This window comes from Thermobia domestica, chromosome 13 (assembly GCF_964235325.1).
Source record: "Thermobia domestica chromosome 13, izTheDome1.hap1.1, whole genome shotgun sequence".
Classification (NCBI taxonomy): Eukaryota; Metazoa; Arthropoda; class Insecta; order Zygentoma; family Lepismatidae; genus Thermobia; species Thermobia domestica.
This window is the reverse complement of record NC_137466.1, coordinates 161,016,792-161,044,650: the sequence shown is the minus strand read 5'-3', so window position 1 is coordinate 161,044,650 and position 27,859 is coordinate 161,016,792. Positions and strand designations below refer to the sequence as shown.

Here is a 27,859-nt window from a genome sequence, read left to right as displayed (position 1 = left end):
CTTCACCACATAATAAAGCTAGTTGGTGTTCTTGTATGGGAATGTCTAGAAATTACTATTTATGGACAGGAGCGTCATGTCAGACTTCGCTTGAGGGGGGCAAGAGCACCACCGACATAATACTTTCACGTTTTGCATTAGTATATTAGTAGACAATCGATTAAAATATATGTATTCCTCAAACTCTTGGGGAGGAAGCAATTGCCTCCTCCTGCCTCCCTAAATGACGCCCCTGTTTACGGAATCAAACTAAGCACACGAAAGTCAGTATTTGATACAGATGCGTATTTTTCTTTACTTCTGCTTTACGAATAATCAGAATGACAGCATCTAAAATTGTTCGGCTTCATTCTACTTATAGTCTACTTTCGTTTGGCTTGTCTACTGTTTTCTACTATTGCAATACTGTGTCATCTCCTTTCCATTCTTCTAAAGTAGAAAAAAATTCCCTTTCAGTCTCTCTTTCTTTCTTTCTTTTCTTTCAACTGCTCGTATCGTAGTTAATAGTGTATATTCTCTACCGCATGAACATTACTATTCTGTAATAAACAAATTGAACTAGAATATAAATTAATCAATAACTAAAAAATAATTACTGAGATGACGAATTGAGGCTTCGAAATCCTATTAACAATATTTGTTTTATGATCCATCATCTTTATTAAGAGCTCTTCACTCGTTGCTCTAGCTTCGATGCCTTTTTTCATGCCATTATCACACAGTTTTATAATACTTTGAAAATAACAGCCCATTGTGACGATGATTGACTTTTATTTCATGTATAAAACACATATGATACAAAATTACTTTAAAGTTACCTACCTTTCTTTAAGTAAACTTTCCAGATCTGTTTGTGAAAGAGAAATTGTATCAGCAGTATTTAAAATTGAGGATTCGGATAATTTCGCTTGCAACGATTTTCTGGTGTGTTCCAACTGCAAACAACAAAGAACAGAATAACAATACAGAGTTAATAATTTAATCGCACTCTTAAAAGTATAGTCAATAATAATAATAATAATAAACAGCCATTTACCTCTCGCTGAAAAGCCTTGTACTCTTATCCACATACAGAATTAGACAATCAAATACGAATTTTCTTTGGCCGATTGAGATCTTCGTTTCAAGATAAAAATATTCAAATTTCCTACATACGACTGAGACAAAATGATTTTTTAAATCGAGGTGGATGATTTTTTTTTTTTTTTAACAATACTGTATATTACATGGGTCTTTCACTGAAGAGTCATTTATTTCCTCATGAAACCAAGTAATAGATAAGTGGCTAGTTTTAGTATGCATACATTATCCAGTATATCATACCTATCAAAATACAGTATTTTTAGTGCAAAAGAACATTTGCAGCCTTTCATCCTACAATACGAATTAAAATGAGTCGAAACATTTTTGGTGTACATTATTTGTACGGTGGTTTTCAAGGATCTACGAGTGTTAAGTCATAAGTCATGGCAACTGTTATTTTATTTTATTTATTTATTTTCGAATGGGGCATAACAGAACAGATCGAAGATTCATATTGGAAAGCTTATGGCATGGACTGCCGAATGTCCTTACCAGAGGAAGGCTAGATGAATACGACCTTCTTGGGGAACAAGCGAAACCGAGGCAACCGGACAACACTGGTTCATAATCATATGAGCAACGGTTATACAAAACTACTTACACAGACTTCACAATCGTTCACAGTACAGGTCTCGCAAGTTACTCTGGATGTTTGGCAACCTTCGAAGTAATCTCCAAGTTCATCGACGGTGCGTTGTCGGCCATGAGAAAGGCGTTGAATACCATTTGCTTTATGTGAAGCACTAACGCGAGCCATCTCGCATCGAAATGCTGTCGACATTCTGCTCCGTTTGAAAGCCGTTATCCACCTCGCCACTGTTCGATAGGGTAGGGCACGCGCTTCCCGTAAGTCTGTGCGGCATTCCTGCCGCGGAGAAACGCTATTTCCACACACGCATGTTGTTCACTCTTCGTGATCTCCATTCCGGGCCACTGTCGCTTACCTACTGAACTTAGGGTCGTGCTCAGACATGCAGCGCTATTCACATATACCATCTGGTGGGACCACTCGACATTACATGTCATAAGCTTTCCAACGTGTATCTTAGATCTGTCCTGTTATATCCCATTCGAAGGAAGAAAAAAAAATAGTTGCCATGACTTATGACTTAACCCTCGTATAAAGCTACTTAGTTCTACAGCCAAGCAGAAGAATAATAAGTTATAAAGCTGGTATAAAAATGTATTGTAATTGAATTCTCTCTGCCGTTTTGAGTTTGATTCCTGAAAGGAACTGAAATCTTGATTAGCCCACAGATAGTTTGTAAATTACTGGGACTTTTTTTTTTAATTCAATCGAAAAATGGAATACAGCTGGATATAGTAGTAAAGATGATTCAACTATTTCTATATACTTAAAGGAAACTGTACGAGCGGATATATTTATATCCTCCTCCTCTATCTAATTTGTACACTGTTTTGCATAAAAGTTTCCATTAGTCTCCAAATACTTTTCCAAGTTCTTCAAAATATTACGAAATTCAAAGAATAATCTTCAACTTTTATGAATAATTTTCTAAGAGATCGACAGGATGAAGTGAATATGAGTGAAAGTGAAAGTTATATATCCGAAGATTGATATTTGAAATGTATGTTTAATATGGGTATTGCTTGTTTGAATGAATATCTCCATTCCGTCTTCCAGTTGTGCAAGACTCGTGCTACCTGATCAGAACGATTTGAGCAACGGCTTCTATAAAGCTTATGTTGCAGATTATTTTTATTTTTAGGGACATTTAAACGTCACTGTCTGCTCTCCAATAATTCAAAGCATTACCCATTATCTGAGCACTAGATAGAGACTCATTCAAGCAAGTGGTCATAATACTTAATACTCAACCACTCTTCAAGTACATTTTGCCTTACCCTATACTATTTAATACAGTAGTAAATGCCTGATAGATTTTCTTTAATGCTGCAACATTCTTCGCCAAAATGTATATTGGTGCAGTTGACTTGAAGAAGTATTTCTCAACAAGAAGATATATCTCGATAACACTATTTTACTCAATTACCTTTCGTAATTATCAGAAAATTACATAAAGAAATATTAATACTGTTTAAAATATTAAAATCGCTAAAGAGATTACTCGAACCCAATCATAACTTTTGTTCACTTAGCACACATGCTGACGTCTTACAGGATATTTCACATTTGAAATACGGAAGCACCCAGCATAATGAAAGAGAACAAGGGAAGCTTAAAAGTTAACAGAGGAGAGTGATGATGGTGGTGGTGTAGAAATAATAATAATAATAATAATAATAATAATAATAATAATAATAATAATAATAATAATAATAATAATAATAATCCCACTCCCACTGCTGATTTTTTAACAGTTTTTTTCTGATTTTTCGCACTAATTTGAAAAATGTAAAAACTCAATGCGGATTAAATAAACTCATACGTATAAAATGTAAACCGGCTGAAATAAACGATCAATCAAATTTAGAAATAAGGTTTAAGATAGCAAAGTCAATTACCTGCAAGCGTTTTTCCTCATCCGACAGTCTTCCTTCCAATCTGCTCAATTCTTCACTGCATTGGTCAATTGTTCGATGTAAGTCCTCTTTGTATGCTCGCTTCAAAATATTAATTTGCTCTCTGTGTTCTCTCTCCATTTCGACCATCTCTTGTCGATATTTGGCAGCAAACTTTTCTTGAAGGGCTACAAATTCTATAGGTTTCGACTCGCTCTCAGCATCGTCATTTAACAAGGCCTACAAGAAATTTTGAAGTAATAAAAAATAACATAAGCAAATAATCTCTCAACGGATATGATGAAATTATTTAAAAAAAACTGAGCGGCTATTTACAAAGCAATCCCACATAATGAAGCTTTTACATGCTTCAATAAAGGCCATTGAAACCAATTGCTCCTAAAGCATTAAAAATCAATTATGAAAAACATAACAAAGCATTCAAAATGTTAGAAGCTAACAACGTTAAGTTTATGCAAAACAATATTGTTCAATGAATAAATAAATAGAAAAAGCTGTAGAAAGAATGTTTTTGTCTGAATACTTGTGTTGAGACCTGAAAAGCAAAGCAGTTATAGGTTTTGTTATATTAAAACTACCAATAATACAGAATCTAAAAAAGGAAAAGCGAGATTTGCATTGCTTTGTTTGAACAAACGTGTATATGATGATAGTTTCATTGGTATGAACACGGGTACATTGTAGTGTAACAAAACAGATGTTTCACTGAAAGTCCACGACTCAAGCTAACTAATCAAAATAAACTTTCAAAAACTAAATAATTTTCAAGAACAAACTATTTACTTTAAGTGCATAATGACTTTTTCCCTTCTTAATTACTTAATTTATATCGATTCACAATAATGTATCTCAGAACTACTTAATCGTACATATAAATTTATAAACAGTCAAACACATTCGCTCTAATCAAAATTTGAGAAAATGAAATGTAACTTAAGTAGGGGATCCATAGAATAGTATAACAAACTATTTACATGCGAACCTAAATATAGTCATCAGCAAAAGTGCATATTACCATTTCTGTACATGTTTTTTGTCAATAACTTCGATACATTAGAGAAAAATAAAAAGTTATCAAAAGCAAAATGCTCAAATTGCTCCATTTGTCTCGAAATTGTTAAACAAAGAACATGAAAGAAGTGGACACGTTCTTGCTGACAACTGTACATAACGAAATACTGCGTTCCTTTCGTAGACAAATTTGATATATATTACACATAGGATGCCATGTTACAAAAAAAGAAATAAATATATAACAGTATATTACAATGCACTTGAGATCATACAAAAACAGAGATGAAAAGAACAACGAGAACCTCAAGCAATCACTAACAAGACAGACAAATTGAATAAAATACAAATTCAAGGTAGAACATTCATAGCAAGAGAACGAACAGACCTAACATTACAGAAGACTTGACGAATAAACCACTCTACGAAATTATAATGTTATAAAGCTGGAGTTCTTGAATTGACAATACGAGTATATATATATATATATATATCAGGTGTTCTAAAAATGGCGGCCGCGGACAAGAAAGTGCCATGCTTCAGGTCAAAATAAAGTGAAAATGCTTATATAATAGTACATTCTCTTGGGCCTCTTACAGCCGCTATAGAGAATCAAAATTTCACTATGTGGCAACGTCACAAATTAATTTCGAACCATTAGCATTGCTCTACGAATGCATCAAGCTGTTACATTGATTGTTACGTTAATAGGTGATGCTAGTGTCAACGTCTATGGACTTTAACTGCCATTAGGAAATAATCGAAGTAACTACTCGATGGAATGGTAGATTTTCTCCGTGATTCTGTATCTGCAACATTGCTACATACTGCACTTCGCGTCTCCAGACGAGGATCCAAAAGATGTACTATTATATATATATATATATATATATATATATATATATATATATATATATATATATCGCTTTATTTAACTTGTAGAATAGTGCTTTGTAGTCCGTGGGCACCATTTTTAGAACACCCCATACATATCTGACATAAAGGTGACGTTCCTAACTCTACCGATTTACAGCTGACGCACTTAGTGTCTACTTTGTCTTCTTCTTCTTTTTTTTCCTACTTTGGACCTATCTTTATGTCACAGCATATTTGAAATTTCTGTTAGACCACACTTGAGAATTATGATTTGTGGGGAATCCCTTGTATATTCATTGCAAACTGCTGAAATATGCAATTTTGGGTGCTGTATATCTGAACCGTTTTACTCTTATACGGACTGCCACTTTATGGTTTCTTCTCACCGAAATCTCTTTCACGCTTTTGGGCGGCCCTAACTCTGAAACTATACTTCAGAAGGAACTCGGCAGTGGTGTTTATGTTAGCTCAGGAGTAAAGTGCGGGACTTCTACTCGTGAGGTCTTGAGTTCGATTCCCGTTTGGATCAAACATTTTGGTATATAATGATATATTCTTCACTGCATGAATAATTATATAAAATAACTGCATTAAAATAAATCATTCAGGACATAAGTAATTATTATTTTAAAATATAACATCTGAAATGTGGTGGGTGTTGACAGAACGTCCGTATATTATATGTGAATATGCTTAATCTGTAACTATCAGTCATAAAAATAAAATGAAATCTTTCAGTTTACCGTCGCACGATTATGCCGTTAAGGCTAAGACGGATGGTTAAAGAGAGTGAATGATGATGGAAGAATTTGTGAATGATATATAATATGGGAGAAAACAGGAGTATCGGAGAAAACTCACAGATACGATGTTGTCATACAAATAAAAAGTCTTTGGGTAAAATATATAACTTTACAAAGAATGATGTCTGATTAACTCATTAATACAGGCGAATCTATAATTATAGTAATAAGATTGAAATAACATAGATGATATAAATGTGACCATAATATGCACATATTTATAAGAGAAGCATTCCACACATCATATGTACTCCGACACCTAATATGCATTTGCCTAAAATAATGTAAGTCTCTGTGAATTCGAATAGAGCGCCATTACATCATGCCACTCGCTTGCCTTTACTCTCTCACTTCTTGTATGTATCTCCCTATATATTACGAATCAAATATGTCTTGAGGTACGCTTTTCGAAATTGTCTATTATAATTTTGTTACTATTTCATAAGTAAATGTTTATAACCGACACCAGGTTATAGAAGTATTTTTTTTTGTGGAAGCTCTGTATATTTCGTAAAGACAGTGATTATTTTTTCGATTTATACTTTATTCTGCGACGCAAATAACTTCTTTCTTCGGTGGGAATTGCTTCCTTCCCACGCAGCTGGACAAAGAAGTCTTTCATTGTTTTTTCATATATAGATTTAAAACATTGCTTTTTGGTGAGAACGTTTCAGTGAGCGACGAACCTTTTCAGTGTTTCTCCCTGATCTTATTAATATGCACAGTCTATATTCTACTGTTATTTGGTACTGAATTAAGTGCTTTCCTTAATCGCTTATGGAAATATTGCAGTAGATTAGAGCAGACCAGAGTAGACCGGGTGTTCAAGTGACTGAATGGCACCAGCCACATCGCTTTTCCAATTCGTTATCTGTTCTTTCACACGCCCGAGTTATCGCTATGTCTGATGCGTCGTGGCCAGTGGACTGAAATTAACATAAATGCTTTTCCGTACTCTGTTTGCATGTGCATACAGGTGATTTAACTGAGTGGTTTTTAGAATGAACTGCCAACATTCTTCAGTGAACCATTGCAGCTCGTATCTCGAACCTTTGCGCTCGAGGAGTTGGACTCCAGGTCTGGAAGCCGTAACTACGCACGTCGCGTCGAGCTTCAAGTATGACTTTGTGTTAAGGGGCACAACCTATTAGCCAGTGAAGGGCGTTTTCTTGTGGCTAGCCCCAACTAGTGAAGTCCCACGTTCACATATCTTGTGCGTATAAGTTATAAACGCGCCCTCCAACATTAGCATTCCACTTTGGAAACTGTGTTATTTTGCTGAAGACTAATCTCAACTCTTCAGGATTGTTTGGGGCAGCAACTAGATTACTACGTGGAATTATCCCGGCAACTTTTCCCCTAGTACTAATCCCCAAGTGCGTAAATGGTGTGAGAAAAGCATTTATAGTGAAATCTCAGTTATAATTTTCTATATGTAAATCAAAGTGATAAAGGGCTACAATATAGTGAAAAGTAAGTGCGATTTTGATAATGAAATAATTATATATATATATAGTGTTAAGTGTTGTGATCAATTCTCTTCGTTATTTTTCTTTTAAATAGTATTCTAATAAATAAATATAGTGTCATTTAACGCAGTGTGTTTTCGTTGTATGTGTGAATGATATTTGTGTGTGTTATGGTCTGGATGACCACCTGATCGTCCATGAGGTTTTCGAGATGAGACATCCGAACCTCTCGGCGCCTAATGCTCATCTCATCATTGAGACCGACAAGCGATTTGGAAACAATTTTGTAATCCCTTGGAGAGGTCCTTCAACGTCCTACTCAGGTAAGTCTAGGTTTCAGGAGAATACTTATTGGCAGGACCACGGAGGGCAACGGAGGACAGACTACAATCAGGCAATCACTAATAAACGGCAGCCCGAACAGCGACCCGGTACCTGGTCGATTACAAATAAATTGCCGCCCGAACAGAGACGACGAATCGATTACAAATAAATTGCCGCCCGAACAGAGACGACGAATCGATTACAAATAAATGCCGCCCGAACAGAGATGAAGATCCCCATGTGGTTACATGTTTTAGTAATAACTGCAGTATGACTTTATTTAATTTGACATAAATAGGATTAAGAAAATTTAGTAAGATGGTCTGTACCTTTTAATTTTTTTTAGATGTGCATTTTAATACATTTCTGAATATCATTATTTAAATAGTTTTAATAGTATTTAAATTTTAATAACATGGAGGTTACTTCTCAATATTCCATTGCAGCATGGGATTCACGTTCTTGAATTATAGTCTCAGCCTTAAAGAGAAATGAAATGAAATGAAATATTTAAGTTTTACGTCCCACGGTTATGCCGGTTAGGCTAAAGGAGACGGTGATGATGAGAGATGAGTGAAATGGTGGAATGAAGAAAGTGGGAGGAAACGTGAGAACCCCGAGGAAACCCACCAGCACGGTGTTTGTCCACCACAAAGTCCACACAGCGCGAGCTGGGATCGAACCAGGGACCCCAAGCACCGGGAGTGAACGCTCTACTACTGAGCCACCGCGCCCCCCAGCCATAAAGAGAATATCCAAAATCGGCAGTTCTACGCTTAGTAACATTTCTACATGTCTTATTATACTTAAAAGAAGAAAAACATATCTACACAATTTTTCCCGATTGCGAAGGTTGGCTTGGGAGCTCGAACCTGTCATCTTTGGTTTCGGAATAGGGTGTACGAAGACTAACACTCCTATTGGATGCTTGAGAGAGTTCCTATGACGAACTCTATTTATTGAAATATATTGTAAGTAGTTCTGCATTTTAATAGCGTAAAGAAACTAATAATTTCTTTTTATCAACCTTTTAAGTTTTCCTTTCGCCACACTTTCTTTCGCATCAAATATTATTAAATTGTCTTTATCTTAACCTGAGCAAGGTAAGAATGGGAAACTCTTAATACTACTTTTTATTAATTTAGTGATTGTAAATAGTTTTACTATTTAAATAATAATATTCAGAAATGTATTAAAATGTACATCTAAAAAGAAATAAAAAGGTAGGATCACCTCACTAAATTTTCTTTCTCAAAATTAAATCAAGTCATGCTGCAGTAATTACTAAAGCATTTACTTACAAAAATATAACAAAATTATAGTAGACGATTTCGGAAAACTTATCCCCAGGACATTTGATTCATAATATACAGGGAAGTTCAGGGGCTGAGAGAGTAGCACGATGTAAGGGTGCTGAACCCACAGAAGAACGCTCTATTCGAAGTCACAGACTACAATACTTTAGGCAACTGCATAATAGGGATCGGAATACATATGATGTGTGGAGTATTTCTCTTAGGAATATATATATGGTGATCACGTTTACATCATCTACGTTAGTTCAACCTTATTATTATAATTACATTTCTGCTTGTACTAATAAGTTACTCAGACATTATCCTTTCTTTGTAAAGTAATATATATTGCATCCTAAGATTTTTATTTGTATAGTAGACCATTCTCAGTCTGCATCATAGTAAATACTTTTAGATATTAGATAACTTCTTGGAAGTTAAAGATACCTTTCGATTTTTATTCATGCTTAGATTCAGTTCTACTGGCAATAGAAAGATTCAACATTGTACAGTCAAGATTAAAATAAGCTTTCTAGTAGAAAATTTCTAACAATTTTAGGCTTGCACTGAATGCCTCTTTAAAGGAACAAAGAAGATATCACTTTTGTGGTACAATTCAACATATGGAAGAGAGTGAAAAGATTTCTTTAAGAATAACTTAAGGAGAATCAGCATTTTTAGGCAAATTTGTACATTTCAGAAGCTGCAACTGATTACTAAACTACCACACAAAGACCTTTCGCTTCTTAAAACATTAAAACAAGGAAAAGTTAGAACAAAGATTTTCCTGAAATGGCATCTTTAAAATCCTAACCACTGACAAAATACAAGTATGAAATATTACCACATACCAGCTTAACACGAACAATTAATATATGCACATATATACACAGACAATATATTTAATAATTTTATTTTTGTTCGAAGCACAAAATAAAAATTAAAATCACTGCAAGCTATTAAGCAAAATTTAGAATTATGAAGACAAAACAAACAAAATGGTTTTTGAAATATTAACATTAAAAAAATAGATATTTACAATTAAAACCATAACTTTAGCCTAAATATTTTCCATTCAATAAACATAAAGCCCAAAAGAAAGAAAATTATACAGCAATACACAGAATAACAGAAGAGAAGTATTAAATACAAGACACAAAAAAGAAAAAAATGTTATTTTTTTTACACAAACAACTCATATGAACACAACTGTAACATTCACCAGTAATTATTAAACACAACTAATATTAGTTAGTAAAACCTAAGTACTCTAATCCAGGAAAAAAAAGAGTCTATAACATAAATAACAGAACAATTAAGAAACATAAAACACCTACAACAACCACTGTTCATCCATCACCATTTTTTTGTTTTAAAAATTAAACCTTAGCTGTAAAGTCAAAATGAGTTTATTTTCTTTTGATACCTGGATCTGCTCTTCGAGAGCTTTCAGAATATCAAATTTCGTACTTTCAACTTCGTCAATCAGTCTTCTCTCATAGGTTGCTTTCGCGTCTTCTAATGTTTTTTCATGCTGTCTCTGCATCTCTAAGATGAGCTTTCCATTGTTAATTTCCTACAGGTAACATACAAATGTTGGTCTCAAGTTAAACATACACATACGTTACGAAAGGTCACTTGTTTATGTATATTTATATAAAAAAAAACATATTCATCCAGAGCAGAAAAAACACACCTTACCCAGCATACAAAACATGTATTTTAAAAAAAAAGTCAAAATCAACCCAACACCACACTACCTCCACACAATAAAACCACAACAATCCATGTTCAAGGATAAGATTTCTTAGCTGTTTCTTCCTCAGTTATCACAATACAAGCAACGTGCGATAATGTAAAAGAAAAACATGTTTACTCATTTGTGTTAATATTGAAGTGTTTACATAACAAAGAGAACAAAAAAACATAACTTGTCTTGTATTACAACAATTTATTTGTTAGTTTGGTGAAAATAAATCACAAAATTAAAATTTGCTTTAAAATTAGAACATCAAGAATGAAGAAAAAAACTGACAATTATTTCCTTACCGCACTTTATTTATCTGTTTAATTTACAACACAGATGCAAAATCGGGACAGAAATGTAGTTATGAATCGCGGAGGAATGGATATACGACAATATTATAATGACTGTACACACCTATTTTGTTTTTCACTCTAAGCAAAAATGTACAATTCTATTAGAATCATCCTTTGCAATTTAAGCTAACATTTACATACATGATTCCCTTAGCTTGTCTCGCGGTATGGACAACAAAAGGAGAGTTTTCATTTAGTAGAAATAACAAAATGGAAAGGAAAATTCGGATTTACTTGAGGTTTACAAGCAGCATTAATAGGTGAAGATTTTACTACGAATTATGCATCACCATATGGCAAGTGAGAACGTATAAAAGACAAATGGACAGAGGTAACCCTAATGACTAGTGTAACTACTGGACCAGTACAAATTGATTTGGAAATGGTAACGGGATGCAACAAATAGAACGTTCTCATCCAGGATTGCATATTACATGAGGCAGTGTATGCGTTAACTACTACTTAAAACTAGATGTTCTGTGACAGTGGCGTAACTAAAAGCTTGGGAACCCTCCCGCAGACTGCGTGGAGCGGGGCCCGTTCTCTACGTCCCACTTCACGATTTGGGGGCCTCTGATGGCTTGAGCCCCCCACAATGCGGGGTCTGCGGGGGCCTTATTTACGCCCCTGTCTGTGACGTCCCAGTAAACTGCTTCCATTAAAAAAAAAAAAAAAAAGGAGAGGATGCGCAGCAGACAGAAAAAAACAAGAAATGATAAAGCTAGTAGTAACAGCCAGGAGCATCGATGGCGTAACCAACAATTTTGCAGATACACTACTTGTGGATCCTAGATTTCTTGGAGGGGCACCCCATCAATTTGCGGAGCCTGCGGCGAAAGCAAATTGAAGGACAGATGATGCAGGTGAGAATTTTATATCCAGCATTAATAAATTATTTGGCGGCAACTCTGACTTTCTTATAGCAATAGTAGCACCCCATTATGAGTGCACTTCGAAATAATAGTATACAGTCATATACAAAATGTCTTACAAAATGACAGTTCATCATCTCCAAATATTTTTCATAGATTAGAAATAGTAAACATGCTATTTTTCCTGAAAGGCTTCTTTCCTCCTAAAGTGAGGGGACCCTCGGGCGTGAGTCCTGCAACAACTGCCCCACTTACGGAACGGTCTTCTCTACTCGTAACTCTCAAGACTTATTTTTTCCATTTCCCTATTCCTTCTTTGATCTACGTATTTCTTATTCCTACGTTCATCAGAACACTCTACATCATAGGCCGGCCAGTTAGAAATGACTGACTTACATAGATATTTACTAAGTATACAGGGTGTTTCAAAACAACATCGACAACGTTTGGGAGGTAAATCCTGACATCAAAATAAGACAAAAAGTAGAGACCAACCGAGGTGCACAAATGCTTCCTTTCAGAGTTAAGGGCTGCCGAAAACATGAAAAAGTGATTTTTGAAGGTTCATAGCTCCAAAACTATGGGACCTACCGTAACCGGGTCAAGACTTCACTTGGGAACTAATATGTGTCCTATCCAAATATACATATTTCAGAATCTTGCGGTACTTCCACAACAATTTTTATAGAGGTAGTTGGTGAGTACTTCAAATTATATGCCCGCAGCCAAACTTCCTCTATAAAAATCGTTGCGTGGGTACCTTAGGATTCTGAAACATGTATTTTTGGATAACACATATATTAGTTCCTAAGTGAAGTCTTGACCTGACTACGGTACGTCCCATAGTTTTGGAGCTATGAATCTTCCAAGATCATTTTTTCATATGAGTCTTCCAAGATCATTTTTTCATGTTTTCGGCAGACTATAACTCTGAAATGAAGCATTTGTGCACCCAGGTTGGTCTATACTTTTCGCCTTATCTTGGTGTCAGGAATCACCTCCCAAACGTTGTCGGTGTTGTTTTGAAACACCCTGTATACAGGGTGATCACAATACTTACAATCAATAATGACATTACTCATAAATCGTATATCATTGACTGTTCGGAGATACGTTCCTCAACTGATAGATTAGAAGAACGAGATTATAAAATGGCCAATACGGTCAACTGACTTCAATTCCATACTTGACTACATGGAGGACTCGGGAGAGGACAACTTCTACAAGAACAGCTGTTCGGATCTCATACGCTAGAGATATTTCATTAAAAAAACATGGAAAGATTTGATAATGCATTTTGAGAATAGCTGTAGAAATGTGGAATATTTTTGGATCAAGATCCTGTTTATATAGAGCTTTTCCCGTTAATTGTATATTTATACGCACTCAGCAGAATACGATGTGTCCCAAAATCACCTTGGACCACATGAATAAACCATAAACATTTTCGAAAGTTATTAAGAAAAGGTAGATTAAGTGAAGCTCAAAAGATGCCTCTGCAATACTTCATAATGGAAGTCAGTATAACAATGAAATGCTTATTTCGAAAAACATACATTCCTTTTGAAATCGTATGTTTAGAATTAGGAATAGATAGTGTGTACGCACTCTTATTTTAATACCCTCACTCAGTTAATACCGCCTTTTATTAAACTGTGATTCACATTCCTTGCAAAGTTCAGATTATTTAAAAACACTGCAGTTACAGTGGAAATTGAGAATCAGAACTCATACATACATACAAAAAACTAGAATTTGTTTATGATGAATTTGGTCATAAAATCATTTAATTTTTGCAAATTTTCAGCGGGCCCATTGAACTTTTACAGCATAGTCATTGAGGTTTCTGAAAATTTTGTGGCTATATTTATTGAAAGGAAAATATATCTTTGGTTGGCAACACCAGACCATCACACAATGTAGCGAAATTTTTTCTGACGTTTGGTGGATAAGTAACACTCCGATGTAATTTTATGTGTTGTGCGTTACATATAATCCCACAATATGCCTGATCTGGCTACATTACTTCACCGTACTTCAGGTGTGTTGTATTAGACTTTAGTTAAGCTGACCCAGTATGTCAAACACATAAAAAACTTTTTATTGTTGATTTGTACGAAATCTACATATCATCATTTTATCTACTAGAAATTATTTAGCAACCTCAATGCGCAACATACCTCGCACAGGCTGGATGAAAGCATTTTCCAAGCTACAATGCTTGTTCTGGAACTCAGATAGCAAATTATACAAAACATACTTGCCACTGGGGAAAAATTACAATTAATTGTATTACCTTATGCCTTAATTCCTCCTGCATTTGCTGAATAATGTCTTCGTATTTTTGTATAATATTCGATTCTAATTCCGCCAATTGCTTCTTGTGAGATGCATCCAACTCTTCTGTAATGGCTTGAAACCTTTCTACGTGTTCTGTTAAAAATAAATAAATAAAATTAAAAATTGCAAAATAAGTTCAAAATAATTATATTGCTGTTGAATTGAATTAGTTCAATTTTACGAAAAATACATCTATTATAACATTATCAACAATATCGAAAAACTGTGTTCACCTAATGATACAAAGCTTCCACAATGCTCATGGTTAAAATTATTGTGTGTTTTCTACACAAAGTTTGGTAGGAGATATCTTTTAAGGAAGATGTATTATGTTTTGTATAGATAAAAAGAAAAAATATTGTAATAACTGGATTTAATCACTTTTGAAAACGAAATATGTATCCTAGAAAGTCTAGTAACACAAGGCATCCTGCCCTCTACTGACCATATTTCAACTTAAAACTCTTAACACTAAAGGAATTTAGAGGAACGGAATGTGAAACTGCTTATGAGAAATGATTAAAGTTCCAAAAAACATTTTACAAAAAAGTGTTAATTGAAAATAAGAGATAACTGGTTTCTAAGTAAGTTTCGTGTAGGTACAAATGTAATTAATTGTAAAATTGTGACACACAGAACAACAAGGTTATGTCGCAGAATGATTAGTGTGTAGTTCAAGATTTAACTTACGGCGAGGGCAGCACAAAGTTTTCCCTTGTATCATTACGAAACTGGGGAGCCATCAGGCCGAGTATCCAGCCCAAAAATGTAGGGAGGGCGGCCGAAGTTAGGGGGACCCGATCCAATCATATAGTTCATCACCATATTATAGTCCATTTGCAAGTCTACAGTGAAAATTTTAAGGGGGGCAGCGAAAATTTAGGGGGGCCCTCCCCCCGTAGACACCCCTGGATACGGGCCTGGGAGCCATTCATAGTAAGGGGAGCACACTTCGATCCAGAAAGCTATACATAACGGAAGCCGACGCCTGATTATACAAAGTGGCCCAAAAGTAGGTATACAGATGATCAGCGTTGATAAGTATGACATTTTATTAATTATGATCTTAATTTATTAAGATAATAAATTTATTTGCTTTGGTTTGTTCCGAACTTAAGATATAAGTGAAAATAAATTAAGAACAGATAAGGAACAAACTAAATCAATACCTCTATCGATAATAATAAGTAAAAGATCTAAAATGTCATGACCGATCAGTACGGGACTATATACGGTACCTACTTCTGGGCCACTCTGTACATTACCCACAGCTGAACATGCACGTACTTGGTCGACCAGAAATTGCAAGACAGTAGTCAATGCAAGGAGTTGAGTTGATTGAGTTTAACGTCCCTTGCGGCAGCGAGGCTACATAAGACGGAACCTACTGATGAACGTGAAATTTGAACCATATGAGCTCCAGCCAGAAATCGAACCAAAGTTTCCCACGCCACAGGCGCGTACGCTAACCGCTTAACCACGAAGGAGCGCTCAATGCAAGGAGGTTAAACCACACTAGCTTCAGAGCCATTTATTTGAATTATGTTAGGTAAAATTTTCTTACTATTTATTTATTAACTGGTTTCTGATAGAGCTATGTCAGCTAGATGTTACACTTAAAGCTACTATCTAACACTTTCCTGAAGAAACTGAGTTAAAGATTTTCAAATTCTGCTTGCAATATAAATTATCCGCTCAACAGAACTTTATTTACACTCCGTGTACGATCCATCAGTTGCGTGCGCAGATTTCAGGCTAATTTTCTTCCCGAAAGGCAGAGGCGGAGTTTCTATTACGAATCTCGACTACTCAAGACTAAATTATTATTATTTTGCTCAACAACTTATATGAAAGAGCGAAATTCATTTTTCATGTGATGCGCCAAAGAAATTATCCCTTTCCGCTCTTCTAGTGGCTAACACGCGTGCTTTTGGTTCAAGGTGTCCCTGGCGATTCTCGGTAGGAGAGCATTGAAGGCATTACTCTGGTTCGGATTCCACCTTAAGAGCGTGACATACTAAAAATAATACAGAATTTACCATTTTTCTTTTGCTTGTCTTTCGTACGTGAAAGGAGATATTGAAACACAACTTACCACAATCATAGATAATGTTATTTTACAACAGAAAATATGAACCTAAAGAATTTTCAGTGTTAATTTTCAGTGTTGTTATCCAAAGAAATTACAGAATAACATTTTCCCCAATATTTAAGTTAAGGTAGCGACTAGAAGAACGAACTCAACTGCATTTGATTACATATCATATTGTTTTGGTATCCTGTGAGCTACTTTTTAAGTAACATTATTATTAAATTTTAATAATTGTATGTTAAAACTATTTTGTTTATTAAAACTAAATATAACTATTATTAGAAAGTAGTTCACAAGATTCCAAGACAACATGATACGTAATGAAATGCAGTTTAGTTCATTCCTCTAGTCGCTGCCTTAGCTTAGATTTTGGGAGAGATGTTATTCTGGCGACACTGTAATTTCTAGGGATGGAAACATTGAAAATTCATTGTAATTTCTATGGATGGCAACACTAAAAATTCTTCAGGTTCATATTTTCTGTTGTAGAATGACAGTATCTATGGTTGTGGTAAGTTGCATTCCATTATCTTCTTTCACTTATGAAATAAAGCAAAAGAAAAATAGTAAATTTTGTATTCTTTTTAGTATGTCAGGTTCTTAAGCTGTAAGTCCACACCTCATATAACCTAGGTGCTGAAAGAGGAAGCTAAACTTGAACAAATAAACAGACACTAATAACTTAGGTCAACAATAATTTCTACAGCTACTGAAGAGCAGGTTGCTCGAGATGGCGGATTTGAGAGGCGTAACACTTCCGAAGAAGTGAAGAACGAGAGAGAGAGGGAGAAAGCAAAATACGGACGGAGTATCATTTCTATCTAAAACTACAATATTTAAGACCGTGAAACAGGTTTTTCTTGGAACCTTATCAACTGTTGATATATCAACGAATCTACAACCAGACCTGGAAAACTGCGGAGAGAGAGAGAACAGAGCATTCTTCTGGGGAAGTTTCCTCTACCTACATCAGTCTGACTGCAACTAATTATGCTTAACACACTACCAAAGTTATGTCATGCCCTTCGTAAAAAGCGGGACACACACAAGTTCAAATGGAAGCGTGGTAAAACCCTTAGTTTACTAAATAGCCCTGTATGGTTCAGGTAACATAGTAAAGTTACACAAAAATTATCTCCTATAGATTAACAAGAATACCGATTTGAAAATCTGACATACGAATGTAGTCACCTAGGCCAGCTTTAAAGAGTGGTTTGTAATTGAATATACAGTATACTTACTAATAGTTAGTGATGTGAGGTGGAAAATTTTCCCCGGAAAATTTTCCGTTCTAAAAAAATATCATTAATCAAGTAACAATTCCTCAGCAATCATAAAATTGGTTGAATTCATGTACAGAAATGTAAAAATTTGAAAGATCGTTTAAAGAATCTGAAAATTTTCATGGCTCTCACAATTTTCAGTACTATGTAGGAACAAGTTAAGCCATTTTTCATGAATCGAAATATTTTCTGTCTTATATGGAAAAATTGAAGAACTTTTTATGGGTCGGAAAATTTTCATCATTTTGAAGCAAAAAGTAAAACAGCTTTTTGTGCATCGGAAAGTTTTATTGCTCTGTAGAAACAAGTGAAAGGAATTTTCATAGATCGGAAAATTTTCATCACGATGTAGAAACAAGTGGAAAAAACTTTTTATAAGCCGGAAAATTTTGGATATTATGTATAGTGATGTTAGGTGGAAAATTTTCCACTATATTTAACTGCACATTCAGCTACAAAATTGAATTTCTGTAGAGGGAAGTTAGTCAATAACAAATTATAATTTTCCAATTAGCTTTCGGGAACCGGAAAATTTTCTAATATTTCAAGTTGGGAAGTAAATATTACACAATGTTTCTCTCTCTCTTTTCATCTGCGAGCTCCTTCGTTGCTAAGCAGTTAGCATACGCGCCTTTGGCATAGAAGACCTGGCTTCGATTTACAGCGGGAGCTCATGTAGTTCGGATTTCACGTTAATCAGTTGGTCCCGTCTTATATAGTCTCGCTGCTGCAAGGGACGTTAAACTCAAAATGAACTCAATTCAACTCCTCTCTCTCTCTCTCTCTCTCTCTCTCTCTCTCTCTCTGTGTGTGTGTGTGTGTGTGTGTGTATGCAAAGTGCAGAGAACATGAATTCGTAGAGTACAAATATCCCATTCTATTACTTAAAATTTCAATTTATTAAAAGTCATGAATGTTTTCCGATTCACAAAATCATACTCCACTTATTCCTACATCGTTGTTTAGCCGTAAAATTTATTGGTAATAAATATTATCTTAAAAAGTTTTATGAAGTGAAAATCTTAACAATTCTTCATTTCAAGAATGTTTCCAAAACTTCAATGCGTTCTTCCCTCAGAATCCACCTTTGATCTTACAATATTAGATTTCGTCAGTTTAATACGCATAAGACGGTTTTCTCATAGCTTTACTACTTTTATAGATTTACATTCTGCAACATTTATAAATAACTAGATATAATAGAGAGAGAGAAAAACACTATGTAAATTTTTACTTCCCAACTTGAAATACTAGAAAATTTTCTGGTTCCCGAAATCTAATTGGAAAATTATAATTTGTTGCTGTCTAATTTTCCTCTATAGGAATTGTATATCTCAATGTGCAGTTAAATATAGTGGAAAATTTTCCACCTAACATCACTATACATAATATCCAAAACTGTCCGGATTATGAAAAGCGTTTTCACTTGTTTCTACATTGTGATGAAAATTTTGCGATTCATGAAAATTCCTTACATTTGTTTCTACAGAGCAATAAAACTTTCCGATTCACAAAAAGTTCTTTTACTTTTTGCTTCAAAATGATGAAAAATTTCCGACTCATAAAAAGTTCTTCAATTTTCCCATACAAGACACAAAATATTTCGATTTATGAAACATTGTTTCACTTGTTCCTACATAGAACTGAAAATTGTGTGAGCCATGAAAATTTTCAGATTCTTTCAACGATCTTTCAATTTTTAACATTTCTATACATAAATTCAATCAATTTTATGAATACTGACGAATTGTTACTTGATCACATATTTGTTAATAACGGAAAATTTTCCGGAAAAATATAGAAGAAAATTGTCCACCTCACATCACGGCTAAACAACGATGTAGGAATACATGGAGTATGTTTTTATGAATCGGAAAATTTTCCGTTTCAAAATTTTCCGGAAAATTTTCATCACTGTACAGGACAGACAATTCTTCGATTCATGAAAAATTGTTTCACTTGTTCCTACATAGTACTGAAAATTGTCTGAGCCACGAAACTTTTCAGATTCTTTAAACAATCTTTCAATTCTTAACATTTCTAAACATGAATTTAATCAATTTATGAATACTGAGGAATTGTTACTTGATCACTGATATTTGTTAATAACGGAAAAAATTCCGGAAAATGTAGAAGAAAATTTTCCACCTCACATCATGGCTATACAACGATGTAGGAATAAGTGGAGTATGTTTTTATGAATCGGAAAATTTTCATCACTGCTAATAGTGTAATTTAAACTGGATACAAAACTTAGTAGTGGTGAAAATTTAACTAGCGTATATTTATTAACTTTTAAAATAAGGCCAAGATAATATTTTAAAGATGCATTGAAATTCAAGAAAGCATTTGATTTAGTTCGTTTCTAAATCAAATGAGTAATCATTCGACCATTATTTTCAGCACTGCGACTTGTTGTTTAACGTATAATCTGAATCACACGTGCTTCTACCGGGAATTGAACCGTGATATGCCGAAGATGCATTTGCTAACCATATGTCCAAGAGGAAGGTTCAAAACATACATGAAGTTCCACAAGTGTAGCAGGACCCGATATTACTGAATTCCGATGAGTGTTCTTCGTCTTAAACTACTTTACGTGGCTTGACAATTGACAGTTATCTACTTGTTGGTATTTCATAATTATTTAATTACAAGTGTAACATATTTGGCTCTGGCTTCGCATGCGCTTGCTTCCACACTGATACTTTGATAGTGGAAAATCAATTTAAAATACAGTTCAAGAATATTCATTCATTCCTTATACGTTTGAAAAAAAAAGTGTTAAAATTTCGAAACTGTAAAGTGCATTTATATGTTTATATTTTCCTGTACAATTTGTAAATTAACGCCTAAAAATAAACAATACTTCGAAAATTTACTGTAAACTCTCTCGTCTTTGAAACTACAAGAATCATTCATTCTTGTGCGAGAAGCACAATAAATACGTTCCACTTTGCTCGTGCTCAGCGCGCGTCAGCACAGAACTTACAAGTCCATTTCTTCCCCTCCTGACTACTGCAAATGGCTGGATTTCTTTTAATCAACAACGGTAAAAGTGTGACTATATAGTACGTAAGAACAGGCGTTTAAAAGAACTCTTCTGTGAGGTAGATGAATGCTAGAAGGAGCCAAATCAGAATACTTGAACAGAGGGTAACAAATATGAAGCATCGTTATTTACGTTAACTAGCTGAACCTCCGCTCTCTACACAGCACATCATCCACGTATGAGCATGAATCTCCTTGTCATTCCTCATAACGTGTGTCCATTTCCCTTTACAGACACAAATGGAAGACTTCTTGATAAAATTCAGCAAGGGATACCATAAAGGACATTTTTTTTTCGATTATTTTCTGAACATCTAGCACCGTTTGCAAGATTTGAGAATACTTCCGGTTGAAGTTTCTAATTCATGTATGACCGGCGCTTTCTTTCTTCTTGCATGCAGTATGTAATAAGTAAATACATTACATACACAATTAATTATAATGTCAGTGATACACGGTGTTCATTGGGCAAAACACTCCAAACAATGAAGATTCAACTTAAAGTAAAGAAATGGTTATCCTTCGTTTTTCATTATCATTTGGCCATAAAACAAATGCCTGAGAGATATATAACCCCTATGTACAACTATATTATGTTGAAATGTATAACTTATAGGATATGATACTTTTTAAAATTTCAACACTTCCAGTGTTCCCCTAAATTAAGTAATAAAACATTAGCGGCCACGTTTTTTAAAAAATATTCAATTAGAACTGGTCAATCTACACAAAATTTGGAATCGACCAGTGAAAACGGCACGTTTCTAGCACTTGTGGTTTTCGAGATCTCATTGTCGAAAGGACTAGAGACAAACATATAAACTTTTGTTTGGACACAAACATATGAACCTAGTATTTTAATATATAGACTAGCTAAACCTGCGCTCTCTACACAGCGCATCATTCACATATGAGCAAGAATCTTCTTTTCATTTCTCACAACATCTGTACATGTCATAAAAATCGGGAGGATACTATAAAGGGGAGATTTTTCTCGATTATTTTTTCAATATCGAGCCGCAAGATTTGAGCCTACTTCCGGTTGAAGTATCTAATTCATGTATGATTAGTGTTTTCTTTCTTCTTGCATGCAGTATGTAATAAGCAAATACATTACATACACAATTAATTATAATGTCGGTTATATATGGTGTTCATTGGACAAAGTACTCCTAAAATAAAGATTCATCTTAGACTGCAGAAATGGTTATCCTTCCTTTTTCATTACTATTTGTCCACGAAACAAACACCTGACAGCCCCTATATACAACTATGTGATGTTGGAATGTATAATGTGTAGGATATGTTTTTTTTTTTTAAGTTTAACACTTCCAGTGTATTCGTAAAAATGTAATAAAGAAATAATGGCCTTTTTTAAAATATTCAATTAGAACTGAACAATCTATGCAAAATTTGCAATCGATCAGTGAAACCATCATTTTTCTGGAGCCTATAGTTTCGGAGATCTCATTGTCGAAAGTATTGACCACAAACATATAAACGTCCACTAACATATAGTTTAAAAGAACTCTAAAGATGGCAGCACAAATCATTTGCATTGATTTTGGAGAAGGCTTATTAAAATACACAGGCTTTGAACAATAATTTTAAAACAAACTTTATATTAAAAAGATGTTTTTAAATAATAATTTATTTAAAGTATACATTCTTTAAAATATTTGTCTTGTTAAACGTGAAATCACAAATAACCGTAAATCAAAGGTTTGAAATCCAAAGTTAGAGGTTGGAGTTCAGGCGATTTTATTGCTTTTGTGCCATTTTAATAGATAGATGATACCGAATCTCTCATAAGACTAAAGCTCCTTCGTCGCTAAGCGGTTAGCGTACGCACCTTTGTCGTGGGTGACCTGGGTTCGATTCCTGACGGGAGCTCATGTGGTTCGGATTCCACGTTAATCAGTATGTCTCGTCTCATATAACCTCGCTGCTGAAAGGGACGTTAAACTCAAAATCAACTCAACTCTCTCATAGACAACTGACTCTAAATAATAATAATAATAATAAAACAACTACAAATTGTGTTCAATCTTTCTTCATTCGTATAGAGAAATAAATGTCTATATATATTTTTAAAATTAGTTTTGTCATATTAATTGGGGAAGGCATGTGTTTGTGACTACATTATACGGCTGCCGCTCTTCTATGAATTATTCTACAATTAATACTCACCAAATGTAAAATGTTTAGATCATCTAAAATGTAGATTTAACAGATTCTTCGAACACCTTCGCTTTTCGAAAAGTTATAGCTGCTAATGATCATATGTAACAAAAATACGACTTTAAGATCGCGACTTCAAATGAGATATTTCTTTAAAGCCAAAATGAAAAATCTTCAAACGCACAAAAATAATAAATGTGCAACTTGTTGACATAATGTACAGTATATGCCGAAAAACATCAACAGTACGATCATAAGTATTGCAATATTGCTAACTAGGCAGAAAACGTTTTTAAATGGCACCAGTCTAACTTGCTTGCATAAAGGTACAAAAATACAAATAGTTTTTCAAAATAATGTAAATACCTGCAGTTTGGAAATGAAATGAAATCTTTCAGTTTAACGCTCTACGATTATGCTCATTATGCTGAGAGAGACGATGGTTCAGGCAAGTAAATGATGATGGAAGAATTGGTGGAATGAGAAAGTAGGACGAAATGGGAGTATCCCGAAAAAAAAAACGGGACGACGATGTCCACCACCAACTTATTTCACCGGGGATCGAATCAGGGACTCCTCCCACCAGAGGTAAGCCTCTACCACTGAGCCACTATTAATAATCCAATTGCATTCTTTTGAACACAAAGCGTTGAAATTTTGTACCGCACAAATATCGGCGGGGGAACGTGGTTACTTGACATACTCTGCCATACCACCAAGTTAATAGTGTTGCCAACTCAACACAAAGTTGTATTTTTTTTTAATTGGCATTACCTGAGGCCATTACATATTTCAAATCTACTTATGAAATGAAAACTCACAATAATACACTAGTACACAGCGTTGCAACCTAAAAATACTACAGTATCATATGGATCAAAAAACAACAAAATTTTAGAGGGTTCTGCAATAGTAATAATGCAAGTAAGGCGTTGAATACTGCCGTCATCATATGACATATTTTAACAAGTAGAAACCAGGTTACAAGAAATTGAATATTTTACTATCTTTTTATAGGATTTTACTTTGAAAATGTGCTGAGACGAGTATGATATTCAATTATAGATAGTTCCCAAGATCATAATGCCGCTTACAGCAATTTGATACCTCAAACAAAATGGTGGTTAAATTTGATATATTGCTTAAAATGGAGTTTTTGTGGGAACTTTTTAAAACAAGTTCATTTGCTTTGCTTCTATAACATTACAACAATACTTTTGAGAGATGTAATTACAAGTTCTCGGAATTACACAATTTTAAGCAGGTTGCAAACTTTTACAGTTTTTCCATATCTCCAAAATAGCTTGAGATATCAAGTTGACGTAAACGGCATTGTGCTCTTCACATGTATAGAAAACCACCTAATGAATTGGATGAGGTAATTATCTAAACAGTTTTTCGAAATAAAGGCTTTTAAAAAAAAAGTCAAAATTTTTAATCCCTTACCACTTCGTTCGTATTCTTTTGAAATCCATCATATCATGACCACACTGGTAGATTATCAAATACTTTGGATGTGCATTTCCCCGTCTATCTCATTTACGTTATTACTGCTGTAGAGGTTACCAAAATTTTGGATGGTTGTGATATTGTAACATTCTTAGTTTGCAACATTGAATAATATAGGGTGACAATTAATGAACTATATGAAATAAAACTCTCATAATTTCTGAACGGTTCGCGTGATGATGTCCAAACTGCGGTACTAACCACAGGGCATGATGAGATTTCGTATGCGCATGCGACAAAGCGCACTTTAGAGACAAAGCCCACTTTCATTTGGATGGGTTCGTCAATAAGCAAAATGGGCGCATTTGGGGGACTGAAAATCCGCATTTCGCAATGGAGAAGTCTCTCCAGCCTAAACGGATGACGGTGTGGTGTGCAATGTCCAGCCATGGAATAATCGGTGCGATATTCCTTGACGGCACGGTGACTACTGCACGATACGTGAAGGTTTTGGAAAATGATTTCATATCTATTATCCAAAGGGACTCGGATTTCGACAAGATGTGGTTTATGCAACATGAAACTCGACCCCATCGGGCATTAGAGTTTTTGACGTCCTGAAGGAGTATTTCCTGGACAGCATAATGGCTCTGGGGTACCCAGAGGCCACTGGAAGAGGACTCGCTTGGCCGCCATATTCCCCGGATCTGAACCCATGTGACTCATTTTTGCGAGGCTATGTTAAGGATAAGGTGTACAGCAATAACCCCAAAATCATTGCCAAGCTGAAAACTGCCATTCAGGAGGTCATCGACAGCATCGATGTTCCGACACTTCAGCAGGTCATGCAGAATTTTGCTGTTCATCTGCGCCACATCATCGCCAGAGATGGCAGACATATCGAACATATTATAACCTAAATCCGAATGTCCGTAGTGCCGTTTACATGTGCAATACAATTTATGTATTGAATTGAATTGAATTTCTCTTTATTTCAGCGGGCGAGGTTCAGCCGGAGGCTGCTCTGCCACCTAACCCTTGTACTACGTAGTTTGTCTGTATATTCCGTTTTATTTCATATAGTTCATTATTTATTATTATTATTATTATTATTATTATTATTATTATTATTATTATTATTATTATTATGTCACACTGTAAATGTAACCTTGTAAGTTTTCATTTAATATGTAAATTTGAAATGTGTAATAATATGACGTACTACCATTTCAAAAAATGCAACTTTATGTTAGTTTCACAACACTGTAAACCTTGTGGTATCAAAAGGCACGCAAACAATGTTCCTCTGGCGATATTTGCATGGTATAAAGTTTCAGCGTTTTCTGTCCATTAGTTTAAAAGTTACAAGGGCGTATCAAGATTAATGGTCCACTCTGTATATACACATTTAATTTTCACAGCTCCAAGGTACTGACCGGATTGTTGGTGCATGATTCTTTCTAGGTACTACAAAGCAAAGATTTTGAATCTGACCTTTATTTTTCAGTTAATCTGAAAAATAGTTAAACACAAAATAGTGAATTTAGAAAGGCCTCATTTCAACAACACACATATAAATCATATCTTTCCACATTCAAAATATACTGTTCAGTATAGTTTTGGAAATATTTAACATGCATTAATAAATCAAAACTGACCAAATACTAACAACACGTTTATAACAATTTTAGCAATGTAACATTGCCTTCATCAGGCACGTTATAAAATATCAATCTAAGAATCACAAATTAAATATAAACTGAAAGTGGAAGGACATCACGCTCAGCCAATCAGATTTATTCCTTGTTTTTCTATAAACAGAACGTGAAATGACGTCAAAATCATTCACCAATCAGCGTTTTTCCTTTCTTCTTTCTTTACATTCACGTGTACAAAACGCAAGTTTCTAATTAGGTGCTTGTCACAGATTTTCCTCAATTATATGCACGCCTGTCCTGAATTCTGGATACTTGGACATTTCATAATGTCCTTCATGTTTTCTTAATAATTTGTTGTTGCCCTTCCCGTTCTATTTCGTTCAGCACTGCATTGCATAACCAATAACCTATAACTACAACCCACTCGTCCAATTCATCAATACTTCAAAGAAACTGGACAAAAACGGATTACGAAACAATAGAAGGACTGGAGAGATTAAAAAATGTGAAATGCAAAAAAGCTCTGTAGATTAAGAAACACGGCAAGGAATTATTGATGAACTGGACAAGCAAACTCATAATTCATGAGTTATGGAATGCAGTGCTGGACATAACAGAACGGAAAGAGTTAAAAAGAAAGAATTAAGAAACGTGGAGAACACTGTCAAATGTTCAAGTGTCCAGAATTCAGATAAGATATACAAGTAACTGGTGAAAATATGTAATGAACATCCAATTAAAAATTTACGTTGTGCATACGTGGATGTAAAAAAGCTAAAAAGGAAGAACCAGATTTGTTTTGGGTGAATAAGGGTGACCTCATTTCACTTTCTGTTTATATTTAAGTGGTTATTTTTGGTTTGCTCTTTCATAACATGCCGGATGAAGGCATTGTTATATTGCCGAAATTGTTACACAAGTGTTGTTAATATGTTTGTTGCTTTGGTCAGCTCTGTTTTGTTAATACATGTTAAAATAAATATATTATATATAATAAACTTAATGAAAGCACCAGTAAATATAATTACCTGTTATTAGTTCATCCTTGATTCTCTGTTGTTCCCGTTCTAGTTCATCAGCATGTTTCTTTTTCAAAGTTTCCAACTGTTGCTGAAATTTAGAGGTTGCGTCTTGATTATCTACACCCATTTTGTCCAATTTTCCTTGCCATTCTTCGTTCAATTTTTGTATTTCTTTCATATGATTATCTTCCAAATCCAGTTTTTCCTTCTCAAATTCATCTTTCAATGACTTAATTTTTTCTGCACAATTCTTTTTACAAGCATTCAACTCAGCGGTATAACTCTCATGAAGCTGTTCCAATTCGTTATTGTATTTACTCTGCAAATCCTGTTCAACTGCTTTCAATGTGTTGTCATGTTGCTGTTTCAATGCTTGCAAATCCTTCTGTTGATGTGCAAGAAATTCGTCCATCATCTCTTTATGCTTCTCCATGAATTTCTCCTA

The 27,859-nt window shown here is 34.5% G+C and overlaps 1 protein-coding gene across 2 annotated transcripts in view; it reads right to left on the bottom strand.

Moving 5' to 3' along the window:
* The window catches only part of LOC145668685 (uncharacterized), a 742,633-nt gene that overhangs the window by 177,161 nt on the left and 537,613 nt on the right, over positions 1–27,859 (bottom strand). For both annotated transcript variants that reach the window (XM_081736754.1, XM_081736755.1), the window contains exons 23-27: positions 27,421–27,856; positions 14,635–14,771; positions 10,793–10,942; positions 3,571–3,807; positions 823–935 (exon numbers count right to left, since the gene is read on the bottom strand). In XM_081736754.1, coding sequence (XP_081592880.1) covers positions 823–935; positions 3,571–3,807; positions 10,793–10,942; positions 14,635–14,771; positions 27,421–27,856 — 1,073 coding nt within the window. The remainder of the gene's footprint in view (positions 1–822; positions 936–3,570; positions 3,808–10,792; positions 10,943–14,634; positions 14,772–27,420; positions 27,857–27,859) is intronic.